This window comes from Peromyscus maniculatus, chromosome 4, assembly GCF_049852395.1.
Source record: "Peromyscus maniculatus bairdii isolate BWxNUB_F1_BW_parent chromosome 4, HU_Pman_BW_mat_3.1, whole genome shotgun sequence".
NCBI lineage: Eukaryota > Metazoa > Chordata > Mammalia > Rodentia > Cricetidae > Peromyscus > Peromyscus maniculatus.
In genome coordinates this window covers 158,737,887-158,760,164 of record NC_134855.1, presented here as the reverse complement: position 1 = coordinate 158,760,164, position 22,278 = coordinate 158,737,887, and the positions used below count along the sequence as shown (strand labels likewise).

General features: G+C 47.9%; 3 protein-coding genes across 21 annotated transcripts in view; 1 reads left to right on the top strand and 2 right to left on the bottom strand.

Annotated features, from left to right (window-relative positions):
• The window catches only part of Zgpat (zinc finger CCCH-type and G-patch domain containing), a 34,079-nt gene extending 27,021 nt beyond the window's left edge, over nucleotides 1–7,058 (bottom strand). The window contains exon 1 of one of the 2 annotated variants that reach the window (XM_006994603.4): nucleotides 6,207–7,058. In XM_006994603.4, coding sequence (XP_006994665.1) covers nucleotides 6,207–6,787 — 581 coding nt within the window. In that variant the 5' untranslated portion in view covers nucleotides 6,788–7,058. The remainder of the gene's footprint in view (nucleotides 1–6,206) is intronic. The other variant, XM_042276979.2, reaches the window with a different exon arrangement.
• Nucleotides 7,059–7,097: 39 nt separating this feature from the next.
• Arfrp1 (ARF related protein 1) lies at nucleotides 7,098–14,936 on the top strand. 7 transcript variants are annotated; one of them, XM_076571422.1, is made up of 9 exons: nucleotides 7,099–7,253; nucleotides 7,721–7,827; nucleotides 7,904–7,952; nucleotides 8,119–8,206; nucleotides 8,425–8,507; nucleotides 11,940–12,021; nucleotides 12,340–12,410; nucleotides 13,670–13,770; nucleotides 13,844–14,936. In XM_076571422.1, the coding sequence occupies exons 2-9, from the start codon at nucleotides 7,814–7,816 to the stop codon at nucleotides 13,929–13,931; spliced, it is 576 nt and encodes a 191-aa protein (XP_076427537.1). In that variant the 5' UTR covers nucleotides 7,099–7,253; nucleotides 7,721–7,813; the 3' UTR covers nucleotides 13,932–14,936. The 7 variants fall into 7 exon arrangements, 6 of the variants coding, with proteins under 6 accessions (XP_006994670.1, XP_076427537.1, XP_006994669.1 ...); XM_006994607.3 differs by lacking the exon at nucleotides 7,904–7,952; XM_076571424.1 differs by lacking the exon at nucleotides 7,904–7,952 and having other exon boundaries at nucleotides 7,130–7,253; nucleotides 7,721–7,831.
• Nucleotides 14,937–17,118: 2,182 nt separating this feature from the next.
• The window catches only part of Rtel1 (regulator of telomere elongation helicase 1), a 33,068-nt gene continuing 27,908 nt past the window's right edge, over nucleotides 17,119–22,278 (bottom strand). For 2 of the 12 annotated variants that reach the window (XR_013051007.1, XR_013051008.1), the window contains exons 25-36: nucleotides 21,964–22,087; nucleotides 21,709–21,859; nucleotides 21,483–21,625; nucleotides 20,831–20,926; nucleotides 19,578–19,773; nucleotides 19,246–19,386; nucleotides 18,607–18,684; nucleotides 18,374–18,432; nucleotides 17,949–18,110; nucleotides 17,699–17,830; nucleotides 17,519–17,622; nucleotides 17,119–17,409 (exon numbers count right to left, since the gene is read on the bottom strand). Coding sequence is in view for 10 of the 12 variants with exons in the window: in XM_042276971.2 (XP_042132905.2) it covers nucleotides 17,329–17,409; nucleotides 17,519–17,622; nucleotides 17,699–17,830; nucleotides 17,949–18,110; nucleotides 18,208–18,432; nucleotides 18,607–18,684; nucleotides 19,246–19,386; nucleotides 19,578–19,773; nucleotides 20,831–20,926; nucleotides 21,483–21,625; nucleotides 21,709–21,859; nucleotides 21,964–22,087 (1,633 nt within the window). In the remaining 2 variants the exon portion in view is untranslated. Of the gene's footprint in view, nucleotides 17,410–17,518; nucleotides 17,623–17,698; nucleotides 17,831–17,948; nucleotides 18,111–18,207; nucleotides 18,433–18,606; nucleotides 18,685–19,245; nucleotides 19,387–19,577; nucleotides 19,774–20,830; nucleotides 20,927–21,482; nucleotides 21,626–21,708; nucleotides 21,860–21,963; nucleotides 22,088–22,278 lie in introns of all 12 variants that reach the window. The other 10 variants (XM_042276971.2, XM_006994609.4, XM_042276972.2 and 7 more) reach the window with 7 other exon arrangements.

Genomic DNA, 22,278 nt, shown 5'->3' with positions numbered 1-22,278 from the left:
CCAGGTAGCCAGCTGTTTCTGTCATTTCTATATTTTTAGAAGTTGTTTGCTCTGTACTTTCTGTTTACTCGAGTAATATTATGTCATTCTTGGGTCTCTGATGGAGTTGAAGATGAAATATTTATAGTCACAGTTTTCTTTGTTACCAAATTCAGAAAAGAAACTCACAAAAGAGGTATAAAATGTATGGGTTTGAGAGACATAAAAGATTAAATTATTTATCTAGGAGAATGTTTTGAGGTCTAAAGAGATAGTTTTGAGATTGTAATACAAGTTATAATAGAAAATGGTTTAGGTATAAAAATTTGGACTAAGACAGGATAGATAATACAGTACTTTCTCCGAATTTTCCAAATACAAATAGACTGGACATTGAAAATATAATTCTTACCTGATAATTGTTCTAATTGTATGTAGTTTTACTGTGTTAAAACCTTTTTTTTTTTTCATTTAGACAAAAAGGGGATAACCTTTTTGTAAACTACAAAGATGCGTCATTCTGATTGGTTTAATAAAAAACTGATCAACCAATAGCTAGGCAGGATTTTTAGGCACAGAGGATGAAGAAGGGCAGAGACACCAGATGCAGAGGAAGCAGTAAGCAGGGCAATACAGAGTAAAGGTAACTGAGCCACGTAAAAGAATATAGAATTAAAAGATACAGGTTAATTTAAGTTATAAGAGCTAATTAGAAACAAACCTAAGCTATCAGCCAAGCTTTCATAATTAATAATAAATCTCCGTTGCTGTGGGATGATTCTCTTATACACTGTAAAGATCTGTCACTCAAATTGGTTTAATAAAATGCTGATTGGCTAGTAGCCAGGCAGGAAATGTAGGTGGGGTGACCCAACTAAGAATGCTAGGAAGAGGTAGGGCAGAGTCAAGAGTCACCAGCCAGATGCAGAGGAAGCAAGATGAGAATGCTGAACTGAGAAAAGGTACCAAGGCACATGGCTAAACAGATAAGAATTATGGGTTAATTTAAGTGTAAGAGCTAGTCAGTAATATGCCTGAGCTAGTGGCCGAGCAGTTATAAATAATACAAGCTTCTGTGTAGTAATTTGGGAAGTGGCTGCTGGGTATTTGGGAGTTGTTGGCAAAACAGAAACTTCTGCCTACGCTCTGTGTCATTATTGGAGAATCAACGGTCCAGACAAAAAAGTCCAACTACACCTGCCAAGAAAGGACTCCCCTCAAAGTTAGGATTGGGGCAGGGTTTTGCTTTTATCTTTCCAGGAGAATAAAAGCATCCAACTAAGGAATCCAGAGACCACTGGACATGTGAGACATCTGAAGAAGGATGGATCATCGAGAGAAAACTGTCCCAAGAAAAAGAGTAAATGGAGTTGTTGGGAATGGACAAAAAGCACCTTGTCATAAGTACTGCCATTTTTATTTCAGAGTCCATTTTACCTGTAGGGTGAAACAAAGTTCAGGTGCCTAGGCCCTAGGGGAGCTAGGAACCTTCCAATAACTGACCCGCCATATCCTTAAACCACAGAAATCGTTGTTATGCGTTTTAGTTCTCTAAAAACATTATGGCTTTTCCCAACAACAGAAAGAACAAATGAATCTGATTGGTTGGACTGAAAGGTTTGCACTGTATATCAGTTGACAATGATGGACACTCAAGAAAGTCCCTAATCCCTAAATTCTGATTGGTGAAAAACTGTAACTGTAACTTGGCAACAAATGTTTATGATTTTTATGCTTACTTGATTCAACTGGCATTCGGGGTCACCGTTCCGCTCCCAAGTCTGTTCTGTGGCCCTGACCAATCAGCCCCCTACCCCCCGCTTCTTTTGTGCTGCTCTGCATTAAATTTTGCCTTGTAGTAACCTCTTGTTGTCTACTTGGTTTGATTTGGAGACTTGGACCACAACAGGCTAATATTACCTACCTCCAGCCCTCCTGCTACCAGGTTCTGCACAAACAATGAACACCTTTGAGGTCTCCAAGAAGATAATGGGACCCTGCAACAACGAATCTACTTGGATTGTGGTAACACCACTAAACTGACAAACACCATAGAAAGATTAATTCAAACTACAAACTGCTCAGGAAATTCAAATTGCTGAGTTCATATGAGACTGATATGAACATTTTACAGAACATGAACTCAAAAATACTTAATTCTAAAATTGCCAAATACAACCAAGTTGGACATTGTAGAAAGCTTGGCAGAAATAGCTTCATTATTGTAAATAGTTTTACTGTGTTAGAGTTAAAACCTTTCCTTTTTACACAAAAAGGGAGAAATGTGGGATATCTGATCACACTATGAACCCCAAGATTGCTATGTTTATTGGTGGAACCTGCTTCTAGCTGTGGTGTGGCTCAGCCCTAGTACACACCTTTAATCCAAGAGCTTCCTGCTTAATGTAAATAGGATAGAATAAAAACATTCCATAGGTCAAGAGGTAGAACAAGCAACCAGTTGACTGGAAGTAACCATAGAGTGAGGGTATGTCGGGAGGTAGGAGAGAGAGAGATGCACAGGAAGTAGAAGGGAGGAAGATCCAGTTGGAGGAGCTTTTTTGTTTGAGACAGAGGAGGAAAAGCTCTCTTTCTGGAATGACAACAAAGGAGGAAGCAGCTGGATGTGTTCTGTGCCTCTCTGAGCTAGCAGGTTTTCATTCCAGCATCTGACTCCCAAGTCTTTATTGATAAAATAGAATGATAGAGACGTAGTTAAAAACAACATGCCTCCTGACAAATGAAATGCTCCTAGTCTTACTGAACAGTTTGAGCAAGTGATGTGGTCTGGTTGCTAATACCCTGGAACCACAGCAACAAATGCAGCCCTTTAGCACATATGTTGAGTGATGAGTCAAGGGGGCTGATTCTTCAATAAGGAACTTGGGCAGGAAAGGCCTGGAGAAGTGTGTAAATGGCTAGATTCAGCTACAATCAGGTTTAGAAAATGGACAGTATTGAACTATAATGTCATAGTCACATCACAATGACACTCAAGATATAAGCTACAGAAACACAAGTGCTTATTATAAAAGTTTTTAATGCTAACAGCTGGGAGGCAGAGACAGGTGTATCTCTGAGTTCTAGGCCAGTTTGGTCTATAGAGTAAGTTCCAGGACAGCTAGGGCTACACAGAGAAACTGAGACTCAACATCTACCCTTGTGTAAAAAACCAAACACCAACAACCCCCACCGACCCCACAAAAAGTTGGTTTTTCTGTTGGAGGGAGCTTGTTTTGGGCTGAGGTATGAGGCAAAAAAGCCCACTTGACTTGCTTCTTGTTAGGGAATCTGGGGTGGCTGGCAAATGGCAGTTGTGATCTGAGTTTGACAGCCAGAGTTCAATTTACAACAGTTCCCTATACTCTGGTTCCTATATCTGAATTTACTTTACAACACAAGGTAAATAAGTTCACCTGTGCCACTTCAGGGCAGCTCCAAGGTCTGCATTCTATTCCCACTTGCTAGGGACACTTCTCACTTGTTTTGTAGAGGAGCAGAGGAAGATGGAGATTAGTTATAGCAAATGTGTGAAAATTATCAACTAACTATTGAGATGCCATTGCCCAAATACATGGGTTTACAGAGGAAACTATACACTGGAAAGATATACACCGAAGTTATAATAATATAGGTGGAATTAGGGGTAGAAAGATACTTCAACATTTTTTTTTTTCAATTTATTTTTGGGAATCTAAAGCAAATCCAAGAAAAGAACTCATTAGTCTTGGATGGTGGTCAAGATGGTGTTAGATGTTTTTACAGCCTTTAGTTCTGCCCTAAAATTGACACTGAAAACAGCTCCAGATAAAGTGGTCTCAGAGCCAGCAACATTGGACCAATCACTTACTGTCTTGGTGTCTGTCTCTCCATCTATAAAATGGGGTGGAGGTTGACAAGATGGTTCAACAAATAAAGGTACTTTCTGCCAAGCTTGGTGACCTGAATTCAATTCCCAAGACCCACATGGTAGAAGAGAGCCTATACTCAACAGCTATCTTTTGACCTATACATGAGCACCATGGTATATGCATGTGCACACACAAAACAAAACAAAAATTATATAAAATGATGTGAGTGCAGGGCCTACGTATAGGGTTGTTGCACAGAGAAATGAACATATGTCAATTAGAGAAAGCACTTAGACGTATTAAATCTCTCATCACAAGGCTTTCCACAAAAACTATGGCAGGAAGATAAAGTGGCCACTGGTCACATGAACATATGTCTTCTTGGAGAAAACCCATTGAGCACACTGATTACTATCATACTGGTATGAGAAGGAAGGAAAGAGAGCAAGGGATATGTCAAGTCTACTATGAACTAAAAAAGATGTGCAGAGTCAAGCTAGGTAGCACATGCTTATAATCATGGCCCTTAGGAGGTATAAGCAGGAGGTAAAGGCAAGAAGATAAAGAGTTCAAAGTCATCTTTGGCTATATATGGAGTTCAAGGCCAGTCTGAACTGCATGAGATCCTGTCTTAAACAAAAAAGTAAAGAAATAAAATGTGCAGAGTACAAATGTAACCATGGAAATAAGAGCTTAAAGTGATGTGAGGGAGCCACAAACCAAGGAATACAGATGGTCTCTGGAGGTTGGAGAGATGTGTATGTAATGTTTTTGAGTAAGACCCAAGTTGTTCATTGTCAGTCACTCCTGCTTCAGGAGATCCAACACATTCTTTTAGCCTCCTCAGGCACCTATACACAAGTACACATGCCTATTCATAAACACAGACACATACACACAATTAAAAAGAAAAATAAATATATAGAGCTAGAGAAATGGCTTGGTGGTTGAGAGCATACTGCTCTTGCAGAGGACCTGAGTTTGTTTCCTAGAATCTATGTTGGGCAGCTCACAACCACCTGTAACTCCAGCTCTAGAACATCCAACACCTTCTTCTGGCACCTGTACTTATGTGGACATACCCACACAAATACACATAATTAAAAATAAATCTTAGCCAAAAGTGGTGGTGCATGCCTTTAATCCCAAGCACTTGGGAGGCAGAGGCAATGGATCTCTGTGAGTTCCAGGCCAGCCTGGTCTACATAGTGAGTTCCAGGCCAGCCAGGACTACTAAAGAAACTGTCTCAAAAAGCCAAAAATAGCCAGGCTATGGTGCGAACCTTTAATCCCAGCATTTGGGAGCCAGAGGTGGGAGGCCAGCCTGGTCTTCATAGCCAGTTCGAGGACAGCCAGGTCTACATATTGAGCCCTGCACCAAATCCCCTTTCCAAAAACAAAACAAAACAAAGGAACCTATGGATCCTTGGAGAAAAGTATCAAAAAAGTAAAAAATAATAAAATAATGATGTAATAACAATCTTTTTTTTTTTTTTTTAAGAACAAGGAAATAGATTCTGGATTCTGCCCTCAGACTTCCAAAAGTATCTAGCCCTACTTAAAATCCTTAAGAAGTTTTACTAATTATTATTACTAAAGATTACAGCTACATTCTGAAGTACTTGAGGGAGAAAAAACACATTTAACTTGTGAAACTTGTGCTTTCAAGTAGTCCAGGAGGGGAAAGTAGAGTAAATAATAGCAAGAGATTATGTGTTTGAAAACTTCCATAATTAAACTATGGGAGTAGTTAGTAAAGTAAGTAAACTATGGGCGCTGTGGATGGGACTAAAGTACAGAGTAGTATGTTGCCTGGTTCCATACTCAGCACAGCCATAAAATTAGAGTTAAAAGAGGGTTCAGAGCACGGTAGAGGTGGTGGCCTTCACCTGTAATCCCAACACTTGGAAGATGAAGGCTGGAGGATCAGGAATTCAAGGCCAGCCTGGGCTACACTGCTGTCTCAAGGAAAAAACCTGGAGAAGAATATTGATGGGTTGCTTCATCTTTCCAACATAAGCCCTTTCCAACTTGTTGCTTAATGCAAGAAAATCTACAGTGGGGGCACACGCCTTTAATCCTAGCACTAGGGAAGCAGAGGCAGGCATATGAGTTCGAGGCCAGCCTGGTCTAGAGGGTGAGCTCCAGGGCAGCCAGGGCTACACAGAGAACCCTATCTTTAAAAAAAAGAAAAGGAAAAAAAATGAAATAAAATCTAAGTAAACACACGGAGAACACTTCTGTAAAGCCTGTCAGCCACTTGAAGCTCGCCCTTCTCTTACAATTCTGCGGGGTGGAGAACACGATGTGAAGGAGGCAGGCCACAGCGGTGGTCCTGTTTGAGTGCCCCTCATTACTAATAGCAGATGGTTTTACCTGCAGTTCTCCTTGAAACGGCATTTTCCCTCCAGGAAGAAAGGGCAGGGCTTCAGGGACTTGTGGGTAGGGTACAGGTAGAGTACGCGAACGCATGCCGAACCATCCTCTGCCTCTTCAGTGCCTACAACCATTGCGTTGTGATATTCCAGCGTGCCCCAAGCGCTGTGGTAAGGGGCATTCACTTTGGCACCACTCAGCTCCTCCTGATCTGGATCCTCCTCGTCTTCTTCCTGTGCATGGGAGGTGGGTCCCGGCGCCACCTCGCTCCCAGCGACCGTCTCCGAGTCATCCCCAGGGGCGACGGGCACCTCCACTTCCTCCGCCATAGCCTTCTGGAAAGCCAAGTACTCAACATCCTCCTGTGCTGGGTGCTCCTGATCCACTGTAGCCAGCAACTTGCTCTTCCTGACCGACAACAGGCTGGCCTCGGTGAGCTCAATCAACTCCTTCAGATCACCCTGCAGCTGGCGCAGGTCCGCCAGCTCGGAAGCGTCTAGGCCAGCACCAAGAGCCAGCTCTACCTGCCGAAGCTGGGCCCGGTAGGTCTGCAGGGCAGTCTCCAGGTTGTCCTCGTCCATCCCTACCCGCGCAGGCTAGTTTTGGAACCGCTAAGGCAGACAAGACCTGAGGGAAGAACAGTCAGCAGAGCTCAGGACAACGCCTCCCCACAGCCTCCCGAGAGCCTGAGGAGGACCTCGGCTCTGCCAAGAGGGGAACTGCAAGTATCCCGCCGTGTCCTCTGCGGGCCGCAGCCCCGCCTCCCGCCGGTGCTCGCAACCTACAGAGCTTCCGGCCTCGCCAGCAAAGCCCTCGCGCTAGCCTTCCTCCCTCCACCGGCACTTCCGCCGAGAGCTGATGCTGCCGGAAGTGCCTGCGCTCCGGAGCGTCCTGGATGGGGCGCGCGGGGGCCGCCGGGATGCGGCCCCGCCCGTACTCGGACTGCCGGTCGGTGTCCCGTCAGGCACCGCGCGGGGTCAGCCCGAGGTCGGTGGGGTTTGCAACGCGGCGTCGGCGGCTTAGTCTCCTAGGTCTGAGCAGGTGCAGGTGGGTTTCAACTAGGCTGAGGGGCCGGGTTCCAGAATCCTGGGGTAGGGGGACGGAAGCGGCTCCGGCAGCTGGTTCCTAGGCTCCGTGGGCCCGGCAGTGGCGGGGATCCGAAGCCAGCCCACGGCGGAAGCGCTGCCTCTCTGGTAGCTCCCTAGACGGTCGCTGGCCTAGAACCTGTGCTGAGTTGAGGGTCCGGAAAGAGGAGCCTTAGGAAGGAGGACCAGGGTAGGCCGCCACGGATTTTTCATGACTGATGATGTATTCAGAAAGATGACCTGAAGTGGGAATGACCCAGGCTTATCAGATGGTCATCCGTGGAGGCAGAGTCAGGAATCTTACAGAAGAGGGGGGCAAGGAGTCACGAGCCACGAGGCTCCACATTTTAAAACTAGCAGGATAGACGGACCACTGATGAAGTGGGCAGGAGGGCCAATGCCCCCGGTACACACCTTGACATTTCTCAGGGTTCCAGAGCAGGATGTACACGCTGCTTTCGGGGCTGTACAAGTACATGTTCCAGAAGGATGAATACTGCATCCTGATCCTGGGCCTGGACAATGCTGGGAAGACAGTAGGTGCCTGTTCTCTCACCAATTCCCATTTCCTGCCTTATGTTTTCTTATTTGGAAATCTAATCCCCACCCAAGACTACAGGTTAGTTGCCACCAGCCCGCGAAGAGCATTCTACAGGCAGAGGTTTGTGTGCATGTGTATATGGGTGTGAAGGCCCGAAGTTGCCCAAAGCGTGTGGGTGTGGATACCTGAATTTGCCCAAAGCATATGGGGGTGAGGGGGTATTTAGGAAAGACATAAGAAAACTGCTTTAGCTGCTGCTACTAACCACCTCTCTTTCTTTCCTCAGACCTTCTTGGAACAATCAAAAACACGGTTTAACAAGAACTACAAGGGGATGAGTCTATCCAAAATCACTACTACCGTGGGTCTAAACAGTAAGGAGGCACCTTAGGCATATGAGCTTAGGGGTCCCTTAGAGATGGATGCTGCAAGCTCCACAGCCCAACTGGCCAGTGGCCAGATCCCTGTCTCTCCATTCTCTGTAAAGCCTGCTGGGATTGGTACCAGAATGGTTTGCCTCACCCCAGAAAGAGCTGGGACTTTGTGTGTAAAGAGTAAGGTCAGGAGCTAGCTCATTCTGTCCTCTCCCCAGTTGGCACTGTGGACGTGGGGAAGGCTCGTCTCATGTTCTGGGACTTAGGTGGGCAAGAAGAGCTACAGTCTTTGTGGGACAAGGTAAGACACACTATCTGCTCCATGCAGTATTTTTCTAGATGGCTCCTCTTAGCCTCTTCCATGAGAGTTTCTGTTCTCCACATTTATCCTGGAGATTCTCTATTTATTCGGGGCGGGGGGCATGTCACAGCATGCATGTGGAGGTCAGAGGACAACTTTTCAGAGTCTGTTTTCTCACCTTTACATGGGCTCCAGACATGAAACTCAGATTCTCAGGCTTGCATAGCAAGCATCTTTACCTGCTGAACCATCTCATTGGCCCTGTCTAAAGGTTTTCTCTTCAATCCTATCCCAGGTTCCCAGGTTGCTTTCTGTCTCACTCTGGCAAAACCCAGGCCTAGAATCACCACAAAAGTGGCACCAGAGAAATTCCCACAGGGAGTACCCAACATTTTCCTGATGAGGCCAGTTTCATTCTCAAAGAAAGAAGCATTGTTCACCAGGGTAGTAGCTAGAGCACTGACTGGGGAACTCAAAGAGGACTGTAACCTATCCTCTTACAGGCAGACAGAAATGGCAGAGATCATATATAGGGAGTGCACAAAGCCTTTGTTTCCTGGTGAGTCTGTCTACCTCATTCTAGCTTGTTATGGTTCTTCCAGATGGCCTCTTCCCCATCTGCGAAGGATGTTCTCAGACACAAATAGCACCTGCTTCTTCTTTGGGCATTGGTTTTAGACATTTCTGAGACTTTTCTCTATATACATTCCTATACTGGAGTCTCCTCCACCCAGCCTATGTCAGGTATTAGGTCCCGCACAGAGCAGAACAAGCAAGCCCTAACTTTTCTTGAGCCGTCTCCTCTCTGTGGGTTGGCATGGTCATTTGATGCAGCCAGTGCTGTGGTACAGGTGCCTTAGCTACTGTGCTGCTTCCCAGCAGCCAAGTATTACAACTGAGGGCCAATTTTGTTCCCATTTCTCTTTCCTGGGCTTCCCTAAGATGTTTCTTCCTGCTATAACTTAGCAAGAGGGTGGCATCTATCCTATATCCAGAAGGTCTCTGATGGCCACCAGGTTGGACAGAAGACAGGCCTAGTCATGGGGCACTGATGTACATTGACATCCCCAAGGGTGCCATCTTCTGAGTCACCAGTCACAATGCTCTTTGGGATGGATGGACAGCCAGAGTGAATATCTGTGCACTGCTTGGATATGCACTCTACATTGGGGAGTAGCCTCTTCTAAGAGGAGGGTAGACAGCAGCCTTGTCAACTGGTTGAAGAGTTGTAGTCATCTTGGCAGTGATGTGACTTCCTGGTGGCTGGCTAAGTCATCCTGTCTCCTACCAATCGGGGACAGTTATCTTTGAGCAAAAGGAGCCCAATGTGCCCACTAGGTAGCCATGTCTGGTGACTCAGTGCTTCTGCTGTGTTTGTTGCTTTGGTGGGCAGAACCCATTCTCCCTTACTCCCCAACCCATATGGTATTCAGAGTTGTGAAGATGTGTAGCAGAGTTGCTTCTAGATTACTAGGAGGGTCAGGAAGAGGGGTCTCTTGTCCTGCCTTGGTTCCTGGATACTGTGTCCTGTCCTAAGCCTAGCACCTCAGAAATGTCTCTCATTGTGAGAGTTAGTATCTGGACCTGTATCCTACTATAATGCTACCACATGGGCACTATGGCCCATTGCTGTCCTGTTGTGACCACAAGCCGTTTGTTGTGACTTGAGTCTCCCCTGCTGACATCGCTTGACATAAGACTGTGGCCTGGTGTCTTGTGCCCAGGGAGTCTATGTTATTGCTAAGGAGATATGCTTGTATTCAGGTTCCTTCTCATTTCCTTAAGAGATGATACCTCATAGGGCTTAGCCATGCTGCCCTATCAAGTGGAATGCCTAGTATGGGCGCCATTGGCCTTAGTGAATGGAAGCTATACTGATAAGCTTGTGGTCTGCCATTCTGGCCACTGCTCTTCTCAGTCTATCACAGTATCACTGATGGGCAAGTTGCTCTGGACATTGGGTGCTCTAGTGAACCTTGAGATAAATAGAAACCAAGTTGCAATGTCTGCTGCTTACATCTGCCTTAGGTTTGGTACCTCCTCTGCTGACCAAGCAGTGTGCTGATGTCTCCAGATCTGTGCACATGCCAGGCTTAGATCACAACTTCTTATACAAGCAAGACCAGGTGGGCTGCCTCTGGCCAGTCTCAACATGTCCAGCTGAGAGTGTTTCCTTATGCTGGTTATGCAGGTCTCTTTGCACCTCCCTGCAACACATACTCATAGCCACATGTGTGACTTCTCTATTAAGGTTTAGTATGCCTCTCCCATCTCTCTGTTGGACCTTATGCTTGGTGGATGTGATGAGAGCTCTAGCTATCTGATTCCTAAGTCTTGTGCCTAATCACATAAGATGTTCGTAACAACCTTTGGAGCTGCTAGTGCTGCCTGCTGACTCACTGGGCTTGCTACAAACCTTATATCATCCACTATTAGCATAAATACCTCTATAGTAGGACTTGCCAGCTCTCAGGCCTCTAGCAATTGTCCAATCCATTGCCTTGCCCCCAGAGCTGGCAACTTCTGTGCCAGGCCTATTGTAAGGCTGGAGCTGTTTTGGATGAGTCTGGCTGCAAAGCCCTGCAGAAGGGACCTGGGACTAGCCTCTAGTACTCTGTGGGAAGCGCAGGTGGGGAGGGAGTTTTACTGACTAGAGTTAAAAGTGTTCCTTTCTTACTTGTCACACAACCTCAGTGGTATACATCCTACCTTGTCTGCAGCACATTATTTTGCTAGTCAGTGTTGACTTCTCACTGAGACAGGAGAGCCACATGGTCCTGATGTGAGGTGGCAGGTGTGTGCTATTTGCCCCATATTGACAGGCATTATTTTTCTGATTGGGATAGGAGCTCATACAACGTCTCTATTACTGTGTGGATCTTCATTTCCTATGCTTACCTTGCCCTATCTGTTTTGCCTTAGCAGTGCTGACCATTCCTCACCCTTGCTGTCGAAAGCCCAGGACTGGCTACATCCAGCCTGCAGAAGCCGAGTTTAGTACTGTCATTTTTGTTCAGGCATAGTAGCTTCATAGGCATTGCTGACCTCAGCCATGAGCCTCTTTTGGTTTCTCAACCTCTAGCCCTTTTTCCACCCTTCTCTCAACACCATATAGCCAGGGCACCAAGTGAGTTCTCAGGATCAGCCCCTGAGCAGGAGGAGGTTGATCACCCTGCCAGAGTCAGCAAGCTTTCTTCAAAGGTGCTGTGGTATCTTTATCACTAAATCAATCCCAGAAAGCTTCTTAGCAAGTCTTCCCACTGGGTTGTGCCCATTTCTTCATTTTTGCCCTGGGGTAGCAAAGTTCCCACCACTCACTTCCTGTCTCTTCCGCTTGTGGGCCTCTTCTGGTGGTTGTGACACAGGGTCTTGCTGTCTAGCTGGCCCAATTATGAGTACCTCTAGCCCCCAGCTTCCTCCTCTTCCTTCTAGTACTATGCAGAGTGCCATGGCGTCATCTATGTCATTGACTCCACTGATGAGGAGAGACTGTCAGAATCCAAAGAGGCATTTGGTGAGTGTTACGTGGCCACTAGGAAGGAGAGAAGATGGGAAGACCTACATCTAGGGAATTGTGTGGGGAGGGGAGTACCAGGGGGTGGTGTACCAGTCTCATCTGGATCCTCCTACATGTCTGGAACTTGCCTTGAGAGAGGCTGGGCTTACACCTGGATCCCAGGGATAAGAAAGCCTCGTTCCTGTTGCTTGGGCTGTCTAGTATGTGAGGGAAGGGTGGAAGGATGCTGCCTGTACACAACTTTGGGCCAGGGCAGAGTCTGCAGTCACGAACAGGACACAGGGTGCAAGGCACCACCTCTCCTGCTTTCCTCAGAGAAGGTGGTTTCGAGTGAAGCACTGGACGGTGTCCCCATCCTGGTGTTGGCCAACAAGCAGGATGTGGAGGTGAGCCCCACAAAGCTGCTGTAGGGCCTCTATCGCTGTTGCAAAGAAAGTGGCTTGTAGGCCTCCAGATCCCAGAACCTAGTGTTTGTACCATTCATCCCAATCTCCTCTCTCTGCCTTTCTTGGGATCCCTACCTTGCCAACTTCAGTTCCTCTCTGGTGTCACCTGGAGCTGCCACCATTAGAAGAGGCATGTTCTTACTAGAGGTTTTTATAGTTAGAGTGTAGATGCCATCTTCTTTCCCAAGGGAGGACCAGAGGCTCGTGTCTGGATACCCCCAGGGGTTCCAGGAGTATGGGGCTTAGTGCAAGACCCAGGTGAAAGCCTTGGCTCAAAGAAGTGGATGTGGGGAGCCTCAGAGGTGGCTCAGTGATTAGGAGCATGTACTGCCCTTCCAGAAGACTCAAGTTTGACTCCCAGTACCCATGTCAGGTGGCTCACAGCCATCTGGGACTGCAGCGCCAGGGGACTCTGACACCCCTAGCCTTAGCAGATACCTGTACTCATATGTACATACCCTGCCCCGACACTACACATAAACAATAAAAACAAATATTTAGTTTTTAAAGTGGGGCTGAAGGGGTAATACAGTGGACATCCTCTGATAGGAGGTGCTACTTCTCTTTGAACTTCTGTCCACATAAAGTCCCTACCATCTTACAAAAGGGGCTCTGTACAGAAACAGCTATAGAGGACATGGTAGCAACTAGTATCTAGAGGGCCAAGGAAGTTTTACTTTTCTGAGGCCCTATGTATCTACCTAGTTACATCTAACATGTCCTGTTCTCCACTCATTTTCCTGAGGACTTCCCCCACTATTCCATCTGTGTCCAAAACTAGTAATGGAGGTTTCTGGTACTTAACTAAGGAACTCAGAGCATTCCCTTAGATGAAAATAGATATGCCACTGAATAGTACCAAAGTTTCTCAACCCCAGGGCCATGGGCCCTTCCTCACTTGGCTTAGTTCAGTGTTCTGCTGGTAGATGCTCTGAGGGTTGTTCTTGGGTGGTGGGGAATATTCTCTTGAGAGCTGTAGATTTCCAAAAGCCCTGGGTAAAGCCATCAGCAGTAGACTTCAACCAGGTGCAGTAGCCTTACCACTGGTTTTGTAAGGACACTGGCATTCTGGGCAGGCTCACCCCTACTGATTTTTTGGGGGTGAGGGACTATGGCCTTCCTGAAAGCCCAAGTGAAGAAAAAAGCTAGATGGAGCTAGGTGGTGGAAGTGTTCCTCAGAGTCTTACCTCCCCTGTCAGACCTGCCTCTCCATTCCTGACATCAAGACTGCATTCAGTGACTGTACCTGCAAGATTGGCCGGCGAGACTGTCTGACCCAGGCCTGCTCTGCTCTCACAGGGTGAGTTGAGGCCTCACTCTGCAGAGTTCTCAGGGCCAAGGCTAGCCCTGCCTCACACGTACTGTCTCCACAGAAAAGGAGTTCGAGAGGGCATCGAATGGATGGTGAAGTGTGTCGTTCGGAATGTTCACCGGCCACCACGGCAGAGGGACATCACATAAACACTGCCAACTTCAAAGTCTTGGGACTGTTCATCCCCTGGTGTTGGAAGAGTGCTCCCTGCTGGCTCTGTGCCACTGATGCTGGGGTTGAGCTGGCTTTGTTTGTTCATTCTTTTATTTGCTTTATGTTTTCTCTAAGACAAACTTTTCTGTGTCTGGAAAAGTGTAGGTATCCAGAGACAAACGTGGGGCATGCAGGCCATCCAGCTCTATATGCCCCACCCCTTATATCTGGGACCCTCCCTGAAGGTCAGGGTCTGGAATCCTCCCAATCTAGTGAGGGAGAGGGGTAAGTAAGACCACCCCTAGGCTTGCCTGTTAGCCCATTCCAAAGTGGAACTTGAGGGCATCCTACTTGAAATGGGGGTCTATCTGTGACAGCTGCTTGTCCAGCTTGCTCATGGAGGTGGGAAAGGTCAGAACTAATCTCACTTGGAGAAAAGACGTAGCCCACATCCCAGAGGCCAGCATGGCCCCTAGTTGTTTTGAGTTGGGTGTGTGAGACAGGATTTCTCTGTAACCCATGTTAACCTTCGCCTCCTTCCCTGTACCTGTGGGAATTATAGGTGTGGGGCATTACACTCAGCTTTCCACTAGGTTTTGATCTAACCTCAGGACAGGGTTCAGTAGACCTGCCTGGGAAGTCTGACTTCTCTTACTAACCTATTCTCACTCTGCTTTTATCTCCAAAGGAGAAAGCTGATATAGAAATGCTTGGAAGTCAAATCTTGCTGAATATACATTTCAGTACACCCCCATTCAGGTTATGTGGTGTCCTGAGGTCACAACTTTTACCAGGTTATTAGGTGTTGCTGTAGCTACTGCAGGTGGGCTGGGTCCCTACAGGGTCCAGGTCAGTGAAATGCTGGGTTTGCTTCTCTAGATGGGTGTGAGGTGTGGGTTCCTGTGGACCATGCTCACTAGGCCCACTGGGTTAAATTCTTTCTCATGTGGCCAGGATAAGGTTGTAAAATAAAGACAGCCTAAGTGGTTCCTGTCCAACTATCCCTTCAAGCAGTCAAATGCTGGTTCCACACTGGTGCAGTGATGACAGCCAGAAGCTGCTATCCTGGAGTGCCTGCTAAGCAGGAGCTCCCAGGGAAGTTTGGAGCTGTGGCAAAGCCACAGGTTCAAGACCTAGCAGCTCCTTATCCAAGATCAGGTCATCCTCCTCAAGGGGGCCTGGGAAGGGTGACTGAGAAGTTATGAATTAGGAGGAGGGCTGTGTGTGCTCTTGATTTAAGGAGAGGTCCCAACCCATAGGTGTCCTAGGAGCTGGGTTGAGTCCTTCCTAGAGGATCCTCCTAGGAATTAAAGAATAGGTTGCTCCAGTCTAGCATGGTACACCAGATATCCTAGGTGTCTTTCTGGCCACCTTCCCTCAATTCTGTCAACACTGAGCAAGACTAGGGGCTTCATGGGGTAGCCTTTGGGATACCCTATGATATACATGGTGCAGATGGCCCTTCCTATGGATGGTGGTCCTTCTGGAGCTTGCTAGATTGTGATCAGAGCCACAACTTGAGAACAATTGTTTTTCTGAAATGAATAGGTTTATAAAAAGTAAACCTAGGAAGTGTTAAGGTTGGGGTGACATTGGTTGGCAGTGTAGAATAAAGTTATGTGTACAGTGAAGACTGAGCCAGTCACAAGGAAAATGGTGCATTAGCACCTCTCCACATAGAGCAGCCTAGCCTTATAAAACAACTGAAGCAATTATGGTAACAGTACTTGATCCTGAACTCAAGTCACTCATGTTGGAGCTGCAGCTCTAAGGCCACCAGGGCCTCCTGTTGTGGCAGGAGTGGTGAGCTCTGTTTTCCTGGGTTTTACCAGGGCCTGCTACAGCTACCACAGCCCTTTAAAGGAAATGTCATAGAAAGTCAAAAAAATCCCTACAAAGAAGTCAGGGTAGGCCACATGGGTCACTATATTTAGAGAGCTAAAGAGAAATTCCTAAACATTAAACAAGGCATGAAAGTAGGCAATAGGAAAAGTAGGAACAGAATGCCCATGGGAACAAGGAACAGGGCAGCTAATCAGAGAGAAGCTTTCATTAGACAGCCTAATGAAAATCCTGAGCTGGTCGGTGGTGGCGAATGCCTTTAATCCCAGCACTCGGGAGGCAGAGGCAGATGGATCTCTGAGTTCAAGGCCAGCCTGGTCTACAGAGCAAGATCCAGGACAGGCACCAAAAATAAAGAAAACTCCCCTGAGCCCTATTGTTGGAAAAGGTAAGGAGGGCCAATACAGGGACTGAGATCTGACATTTCCTGCAAGGAGCCTCTCGAAAACTTAAGTCTGGGTAGCCTGTTTTTCATTATCAAAAAGCAGTATCACCTTGGGCTAACATATATACAGGAGTTCCCTTTCCAGGGCTCTGACCCTGTCCACAAACTTCTGGCTTACTCCTGGTTCCAAGAGGAGGAAATGGGCAAAGTTGAAAGCCAAATCTAGGCCAGGGCAGAGCAGTTATGATGAGGGTGACACTGCTCTGAACTTGAGTAGCTAGCTGAAGTGCCTGTAAGGCACAGGTTCCACTGAATATTCCTGCTTTTAGGTGCCTAATTAAGTGGGTGGGAGGAGACAGGGACTACCTGGAGTCTACCTTCCTCCTGCAGCTTCTATACTCTCACTCGATGCCAGGCATCCAGCAGGAGCAATCGTGCTGGTGCCTGATGGTGCATTAAGAGCTAAGAACTCCCATGCTCAAGCTCATAGGGAAAGTGTGCATATGCACACACCAGCTTCCAGTGTGGTTAGGCTGGACAATTTCATACAGATGAGACCTGGAACCACCCAGAAGGGCTTTTGGGGCATGGCTGGTGGAAGAAGAAATCTATGAGGATGAAGGAATGAGTCCCTATTGGTTTGGAAGCTAACTGGACATGAAGAACACTACAGGTCTGTAAGAAGTACTCTTCCCAGACCTTTATCCTTCCGTATATGGATTTTTTAGTGTTTCTGTGTGGCCCTGGAAAAGGCTAGCCTCAAACTCAAAGACAGCTTCCTAAGTGCTGGGATTACAGGTGTGTACCAGCACCATTTTGTTTTTGAGGCAGAATCTCTAGCTTTGGCTGTCCTGAAACAAGGAGAAACTCATCTGCTTCTATAGGGATTAAAGGTTTGTACCACTACACCTAGCACCACCATAACACTCAAATTGTCCAAGCCTGGGACATAGACACCATCTTGACAATTGGTTTTATTGAAAAGCCCATCCCTTTAGTAATACAGGTACAGTGCCAATATAGGCACCCAAAAAAAGCTCTGGCAAGGAGGCATCTAGCAGACCCACTCCATGCCCTGAAGTTTCAGGGTTTCTCACAGGTAGGTTCAGATCCCACTAGATGGTCAAGTATGAGACTTGCAGTGGGTTAGCCAATTCCATTTGTGTTCACTGGGGCTTCGGCCAGAAGACCTGTGCAAGGCTTTGCTTCCTATTAACAGCACCACAATCTGGACACGTTCTAGAGGCCTGTGGAAATACCTGCTAGGCACTGCAGCCTGGCTGAGTGCACACCCTATGCCCCTCAGCCCACCACCTGGGGAGATGCCTGATGGGTTGGAGAAGGTCAGACCCCAACCTTGAGTTGCTGTTGCCAACAGGCCCGACAACGGTAGAAATCACAGGAGGGGCACTGGAAAAGCACGGTGTCTTCAGCTGCACAGGCCGGGCACACAAATGCTGCTGCAGGAGGTCTAAGTGAGCACACAGTCCCAGTGGCCTGCCATAGCCAACAGTCCCTGTAGCCCCTATTGCTTACTCCGCTCAGGCTTCATAGGCTTCATGGGCTCTGGGGTGCAATCATCAGACCTTACACTCTGGTCTGGCCTCTGTCTGAGGAAGGATGAGATCTTACTCTGGGTCTTCTCAGGTTTGTTGGACATTGAGGGACCTACAGACAGCAATGAGTATAAGAAGCTTATGTATTTCCCTCCTGTTAACTTCTAGGTGCTGTGAGAGGCTCAGGGTGACAGGGCAAGGGTGGAGGGAGTCCTCAAGTGGGCCCTCACCTGGTTTTGTGTCCTCGTGGGCAAGTTCAGAAGGCACAGTTACGCTTTCTTCCTTGGGACCTGGCAGCTCCAAGCCCTTGCTTGTGGTAGGAAGGCCTGTCAGATCTGCACAGGTCTGTAGGAAGTGAGGCTTGTGGTGGGGACGCACAAACATGCCAAACCCTGTAGGGAACTTTTGCTCAGGCTCTGCACTTCTCATATACAGCCCCCACACCGCCTTTTCCCCAGAACCTATGCTCTACATCCAAGGACTACATACTCTGTAGCAGGGACAAGTGTTCAGGTTTTGCAGTGGTCAGAGCTGCTACCACAGCCAGCACCTTGCCCAGGTCATCATCCTGTTTATATGCCCTCAGAGCTGCCATAAGCTGGTTGCAGCCTGCAGATCCTAGAGCCTTGCGGACGTCAGACAGGTAGGTACTCACGGCAGGCTGGCCAGGTTTCTCTACTGTACATCCCACTTTTGGACAATTGTTGGGGTCTCCTGATGAGAGAGATATTACTGGGGAGTCTAATGACTTGGGAGTCCCTGCCCACTCCACTTCCTTCCAAAAGAGTCTGTTAGCTGCTCAGGACTAATGTGTTTAAGAGTCAAGCAGTCCAACACGACTCTTTAAGGATTTTTAAGTCCCACCTGGGGTTGTTAGGAGCCAAGTACCTTTAGGGAGCAGATGGGCAGACAGGTGAGGCCTCCCCTGGTTCAGGTGCTCTCCAGGGTCCAGCTGTCTACCTACACCTTCAAACAAGATCAGTTTAGGCTGACACTCTCCTTCCTGGAGAAACATGCTCCTGAGACTAGACCTCATAATCCTCAGACAAGAAGGGGACCATAACATCAGACACACATCAGAGACCTGTCAAACAGGCTTAGAGGGCCCAGACTATGGGTCCAGCTCAGGAGCATAAGTACAGACACTAGGAACCTTAATGAGTACCAAGCCCAAAAGGTGAATTCTCCAAATTGAATCAAGTCCCTCTGCCACACCTGCCCTGCATCAAGCAGTGGAACAGGAACTGCCTCTGTGGAGGGGCCAGCTCGGCTACTCAGAAGTACGACAGGTGCCTATCTGCTAAGATGCTAGCATGAATTCTCCAGGGGCAGGTCTCTTGGATGCCTAGGCTAGGAAACAGAGTTCACCCAACAAATAGTGCTACCCTTTGGCAACAGAATCAGGGAGAATCATGCTTGGCTAATATAGCCAGCCAAGCAAGAGCCTAGGAATGCCTACTATGCCCATCTCAGGTGTAAACTGCCCTTCAAATCTGAGCTTGAGTCTAGCCTGGGGGCCTTGCTCACTGGTGGAGTCCGCAGCTGACTGTGCTTCTTCTTGGAAGGGAAGGTCGTGCCCTTGCTGGTAGCCACAGCCTTGGCCTGTTAGCTGGAAGCAGATGTCTTCAAACTGCTGCTTGTGGTGGGGTCGTACAAACTGGTAAAAGTCTGTGGGAAGGAGATATCTGAGTCTACAGGCTCTATACACTGTGATTGATGGGCTAGGGGCTCTGTGGACCATGGCCTACCCACCAGGCCCTTTCTCTAGGAAAGAGAGACACCCTGGGCCCTAGTAGCCCTCTTAACCAGCCCCACCCCACCACTGTGGTGTTATCCCTTTAGCAGAAATTTGAAGGTACCTTTAAATAGGATGTGCTTCTTGGGGTCTTCAGCAAAGAGGCAGGTGAGAGAAGCTACTAGGGCTTCAAAGTCATCAGAACCCTTATAGTGCTGCAGGGCCTGGGTAAAGGTGTTGAAGTTGGCTTGACTCAATGCTTGCTTCACGGCTACCATGAACAGCTTGGCTCTGTCTTGTGTGCCAGCCATCGGTTCCTTCTGCAAGACATATAATCAAAAGCCCTATGAGAGTCAGCCCTTCCCTTCTGCCTTGGAGGCAGTACAGAGTCTAGGGTCAGGGGACAATGACTTGCCATTCAAGCTACTGCCTATGAACCATCTACTGGGACAAAAAGCAGAGAGGGCTGCTGGAGAAGGAAGGTCCAGTTCTGGTGTGTGGTGAAGCTTAGGCCTATCTGAAACCACACCAAAGGCAGTCAGAAACCTATAGGGAACCTATGTAGCTTACTGCCCCACAGCAGATGTAGCTGTGGAGAACACTTCTCAACAGGTTCAGCCCTAGTTCTATACATCTCAGACCTATATAGAACTTTGTAAACCAAGGCAGCTCCCACTCCTACCATTTCCACTCATCAGGCTCAGGCCCCCCACAGCTAGTCTACTTCCTGTTGCATCAGCCCTCCTGGACACTGTCTGATTCTTCTCACTAGCAAGGTAAGGACAAAAGCCACCACTTGAGACTTTCCAGCAGGCAAGGGGTTAATGGCTCAGGCTGTAACCCAAGTTTTCATCTGAGACTAGGAACACACTGCACCTCCTCATACGGATAATTCAGTGTCCATACTCAGAAAAACCCAGTACCAAGCCATTCTAATCATTATGGTGGAGGAAACCACAACCAGTTATAAACCCCAAATCAAATGGGCCTAAGAATCTGGCCAGATTCCAGCAGAAAAAGAAAGATCTCTTCAGCAGGGCTGGAAAAGAAAAGTCTCGAGCAGGGTGAGCATGGTGGCACATGCCTGTAATCCCAGCACTTGGGAGGTAGAGGTAGGAGGAACAGGAGTTAAAAGTCATTCTCGGTTACATAGTAAGTTCAAGGACAGCCTTTTTGTGACCCTATCACAAAACTAAAAAACATGGGGGGAGCGGGGGTTGTCCTCTTAGAGAAAGAATGGCAAATTAGAGATAAATCAACATCATAGCTATTCAAGCCTAACCACACCCCTGCTTATTGGGGGCAATGGGCACCACAGGCAAGATTGCCATGTTTGCCCACAAGCAGCTAGCTTGGCTGCAGGGCTGGTTGACATACCGGATGGCTGACCAGCCTGACCTTCCTCCTTCCTCCTCTCTGCTCAACAGACAGCCTCTTCTCACACCGTAGAGACAGGGTGGAGGAGCCAAGTGCCTGAGGGAAATTACAGCTGTGGTCCCAACCCAAACCCAGAGTTCCCAAAGCACCTGTGATATTCTTTTGGGTCCGGTGGTCCTAAACAGGGGGCTGAAGGGGGAGGGTACCATGCCCTAATGCTGGTGGCAATGCTGAGATTCTGTTCCTTTTATGTCATGCCACTTGCCCTTGTTTGTAGGTAGCAGTGAGAGAGCCACAGGAAGGACAGGTTGTGGTAACTGATTGTCAGAGCAGGAATGGAGGGAAGGAGCTCCAAGTCAGACCTAGGAACTTACAGGGTATGGGGCAAAGTTGAGGAAAAGGAGCTCGAGATTCCATTCACACAACACAGGCTGGAAAAAAGAGCAGCTTTGGGCATAGCTGGGGGCAGGATGTGCTAAATTTTGAGTAGACTGTGCCAGACTGACCCACCAAAGACCTGGTGGTGACATCATGGGAGCCAGGGTCTGGGGATGAGGCATAGTACAATGGAGGTGCTGAGTACTCTCACTTGCCCACCTGTGTGCTGGAAAGGGTCCATGTTTAGGCCAGACACCCTCGCTCTGCCTCATACCTGTTCCTTCTCAGATGCCCCACCCTTCTGCTCGTTGTACTCTAAGGCGGCTAGCAGGCCCACAGGCCTCTGCTGGGCAGAAATTGGCTGCTGCTCATACTCAACACACAGGCTGCTCTCAGAGTCTCCAGAAGCTGATAATCCTAAAGAAATGTGTTGAAAGGAAAGCTTACCAGGAAGCAAGGACACTGTCTGTCATGTGTAGTTTGTATCTAGCCTCACACACCTATGGGCCTCTGCCTCAGGCTGGGCACATGGACATCCAAGCTCATGGCTTTCCGGGTGGAGAGGAGAGGGCTGGACAATGTAGCCTCCTTGACAGAAACTTCTCTCTCACTTACACTTGAGGTCACAGCCTGGGGAACTGGCAAAGGCATCTGCAGAATTATAAGAGAGGAGGCTTGTATCCACTGCTCCTGAGAGAAGGGACTCCAGCCTCTCTATGTAACACAGGCAAGTCAACTGGACATTTGGAGCTCACAGTTTTCTGAGCAACACGGAAGAACTGGGCCACATCTCGGACGACATGGCCAAAGTTGTCATACACTTTGAGGTAGGGGCGCACCCAGGAGGGCAGCTGGGCTCTGGCATCAGCATAGGCGAACCTGGAGGGTGAATGTGTGGCTATCAGCTCAAGGGCCATCCCTGCCCTACAGCCACTACACCCAAGCCTCAAAGTGAAGGACTATAGTATCTATTGGCAGAGCAAGAAAGGTTGCTACAGGCCTCATACGGAGGGAAAGAGGGTCCAGGGCCTAGAAAGTGGAAAGAAATGCAGATCCCCACAGAGCCCTCC